Here is a 2,974-nt window from a genome sequence, read left to right as displayed (position 1 = left end):
AATATACTGCGAGCCAGGGAAGCGGAGCAGCAGGAAGGATTTTGCAGCTTCCACATTAGCTACAGCTGGTCCCTTCCAGCCTCCCCCAACCGAGGGCAGTCGCTGCCCGGGGGCCGGGAGCCCTCTGCCCGCTTCCAGGACCCCTCAGCAGGACCCCAAAGGGGCTGCACGAATGCACGACTGTCAGGAGACGGGGGAGCGAGGGCTGCACGAGGGCTGCTGAAGTCCAGTCCCCCCTGCTGCTACCGAAGCTGATCCTGCCCCATGAACAGGACCCAGACCCAGGCTAACCTCTGGCAGGAGAACGCAAGGAGGAGAGCAGCCTGAGCACACGAGGTTGAGGACGGAGCATACGAACACATGGGAGAGGCTCTGGGCAGCTCCTGGCACCTCCGTCCTCTGCCACTTCCAAAGTTCTGTGAATCGCCGAGGGGCAGAAGGGCCACAGGCTGAGGGCTCACGGGAACAATTTCAGGCTCCTCTAGAGTCCCTGACTGTCCCAGCAGAGTTGGGAGAAACCACACGGAAAAAGCTGTTCACAGAAAGAGCCCCTGGCTTACATCTTTTAAGAGGGGATTCACATCTAGTCCTGATGCTTGGAGGCACAGAACGAATTCTGCTGTACTTCTGTGTGAGATTACTTCTAAGCTGCCATAACCAGCGTGAAATAAAGTGTGTCCCACCTGCAATGTCCAGTGTAACCACGACCACCTACCTTTGGGGAAAGCACTTTAATCAGCTCATTCAGAAACCTGAATTTTGCTATTTCATTGTGAAATCTTTCACCGCAGTTATTCACACAGGTCTCTAGCACCTGCAGAAAACAAACCGGTACCGAACAGAAACTGCAGACACAAGTCTTGGAGAATTTTTATAAACTTTGCAGTTATAATACTTATCTAAGTATTTTCTGGCACTGCATTCACAAATACAAGATACTGAGAAAGTTGTGCAGGAAGAACATGTATTTTTCCTTCACCCAGCCCTCTTAAGCAGCATGTTTAAGACCATCTGCTCTGTTCTACCCATCCCTAGTAACTTTTGGGCCACTGGCCCTGTGATGGGACCACAGGTCAAAGAGCAAGAGCCGCGGTCCGCTGAAACACCTCGGCAGAGCGACATGGGAAGGAACAACAGCAGTTACTCCCTCCGTTATACCCTGGTTTCTGTATTCCTTGTGCAACGGAAAGTTAAAAGGGAGAGACATCTAAGAGAAAAAGAAGAGACAGCTATACCGTCTCTGCCCCCCCCAGACTCTACTTCCAAGTTACTGCTGCCTCTCTTTGCACGCGGCTGAAAGCACTTACTGTGAGAGCGTGGAGGGCTTCCATCTCCTGAGGCGACTGTATTTTATGGGCCAGCAGCCTCGGTGCAAGCGATGGGCTGGGGAGTAGCAGAAGCAAGTCAGACAACGCACAAGTTCCCAAGAAAAACAAATGCTGCTGATTTTGCCCTGCAGAGAAGAGCAACTGCCAGATTCACAACCTGCCACATGGCAGACACCCTTCCTCTGGCAGGGCGCTGGCCTGGGGCACGCAGCTTGTGGGGCCCCGTGCTGTCCCCCAGCCGTGTCCAGAGGCTGTGCCCTGGGAGGGAGCTGGCTGGAGGAGGCTGGGGGCTCTCGCCGGGCAAGTGCCATGGGGGGCCCGCGGGCGCGCCGGGGCAGGCCCCGACAGCCTGCGGCTGCTCCTGTGCCCACTCGCTGCTGGGGGAGACGGGTGCCGGACTATGGGCTGCGAATGCACGGGGGTCTGCTCTAAGGAGAGAGACGATCACTAAGCTTTGACAGGTCATTCGCTTAGTTAGCTCCTGCTGCTTCCCACTGTCAGCTGGAAGGTGGGGAAGTCCCAGCAGAGATCTGGAGAAACTGAGGCTGAGCTCACTCGGGGCTTCCCTGCAGAACCCCACAGTGGGCATCCTTGGCCGGTCTCCCAGCAGGCTGGGGAGGGCAAAGCAGGCCGCACCTGCCACAGCCGGCAGGACCTGCTGCCTGGGGGTTGCAGCAACGATGTCAGAGCCCGTTCCTAGACATCAACCTCCACCACATTTGCAAAGAGGTGTATGCCACTTACTCATGCTCTCAGGAGCAGCAGAGCCCAGCGGGCACCCCCAGCTGTCTCTCCAGGCCCCCCACACCAGCGCTTACAGGTCCCATTCCCCCCGCAGCCGTGAGCGGAGCTCAGTCAGACACAGCCCGGAGCAAACACAAAGAGCTGTCTGTCTGCCTTACCCTTCTGTGTCGGCGTTCACCTGGTCACAGAACCGCTGGATGCATTCCCAGTTTTCCTCGGCGACACTTGGGTCAGTGGCCTTATCTTACACAGGAAAAAAAAAGAATAAATAAATAGAGAAAAACCAGCCTCCCTGCGAGAGGCGTGCAAGTGAGCGGCACAGGGCAGGAAGCGGCTCAGACCTCACGCTGCTGCCAGCTGCTTTAGGGCTTTTTGTAAAAGAGGCAGGGATGGAAGACGCAGGACGAGCAGGAAACAGCTGTTACTAAAATCTGCCTAAAAACACAGTCCTGAGTACGCACTCTTAAAGAGTCGAAGCCAGGCACAAACTGAGGTGCTGAAAGCAGCAACAGCATGACGTTGCTTTTAGCCCAAAGCACGTGAAACTGTTAAAAAGCGTTTACAGTCAGCTCTCCCAGGCCTGGACCGCAAACCTCGCCGTGCCGGAACACCGGCACCCATTACCCCTTTGGAACAGGGCTGCACCAGTGCCCATCCCAAAGCTCTGCCTTCACAGCTGAATTGAGGAAAACACTCTTTTCCGGCTTTATCCACTCCCCAAGTCCACAGCTTCGGCCAGGACCAGGGCCAAGGAGGGACAGGAGAGGTGCAGCAGGTTAAGACAGCACCCATGAACATCACCCTGAAGGGGGGCCATGGAGATGGGCCCTTCCCCATGGAGCTGAAGCTGCTCTGGTGCCCACCCAGTTGGGGCTGGGGCTGGCTTCACCGCTGGCTCTGGC

General features: G+C 56.2%; 1 protein-coding gene across 1 annotated transcript in view; it reads right to left on the bottom strand.

Moving 5' to 3' along the window:
- The window catches only part of GGA2 (golgi-associated, gamma adaptin ear containing, ARF binding protein 2), a gene marked incomplete at its 5' end in the record, with an annotated part of 13,126 nt that extends 10,811 nt beyond the window's left edge, over window positions 1-2,315 (bottom strand). Inside the window, 3 exons of the mRNA XM_009697497.1 lie at window positions 716-814; window positions 1,308-1,383; window positions 2,231-2,315. Coding sequence (XP_009695799.1) covers window positions 716-814; window positions 1,308-1,383; window positions 2,231-2,315 — 260 coding nt within the window. The remainder of the gene's footprint in view (window positions 1-715; window positions 815-1,307; window positions 1,384-2,230) is intronic.
- Window positions 2,316-2,974: the final 659 nt, after the last annotated feature.

Source organism: Cariama cristata, unplaced genomic scaffold (assembly GCF_000690535.1).
Source record: "Cariama cristata isolate BGI_N322 unplaced genomic scaffold, ASM69053v1 scaffold24003, whole genome shotgun sequence".
Lineage (NCBI taxonomy): Eukaryota > Metazoa > Chordata > Aves > Cariamiformes > Cariamidae > Cariama > Cariama cristata.
Note: the sequence above shows the minus strand (reverse complement) of the source record. Positions and strands in the feature narration are given on the sequence as shown.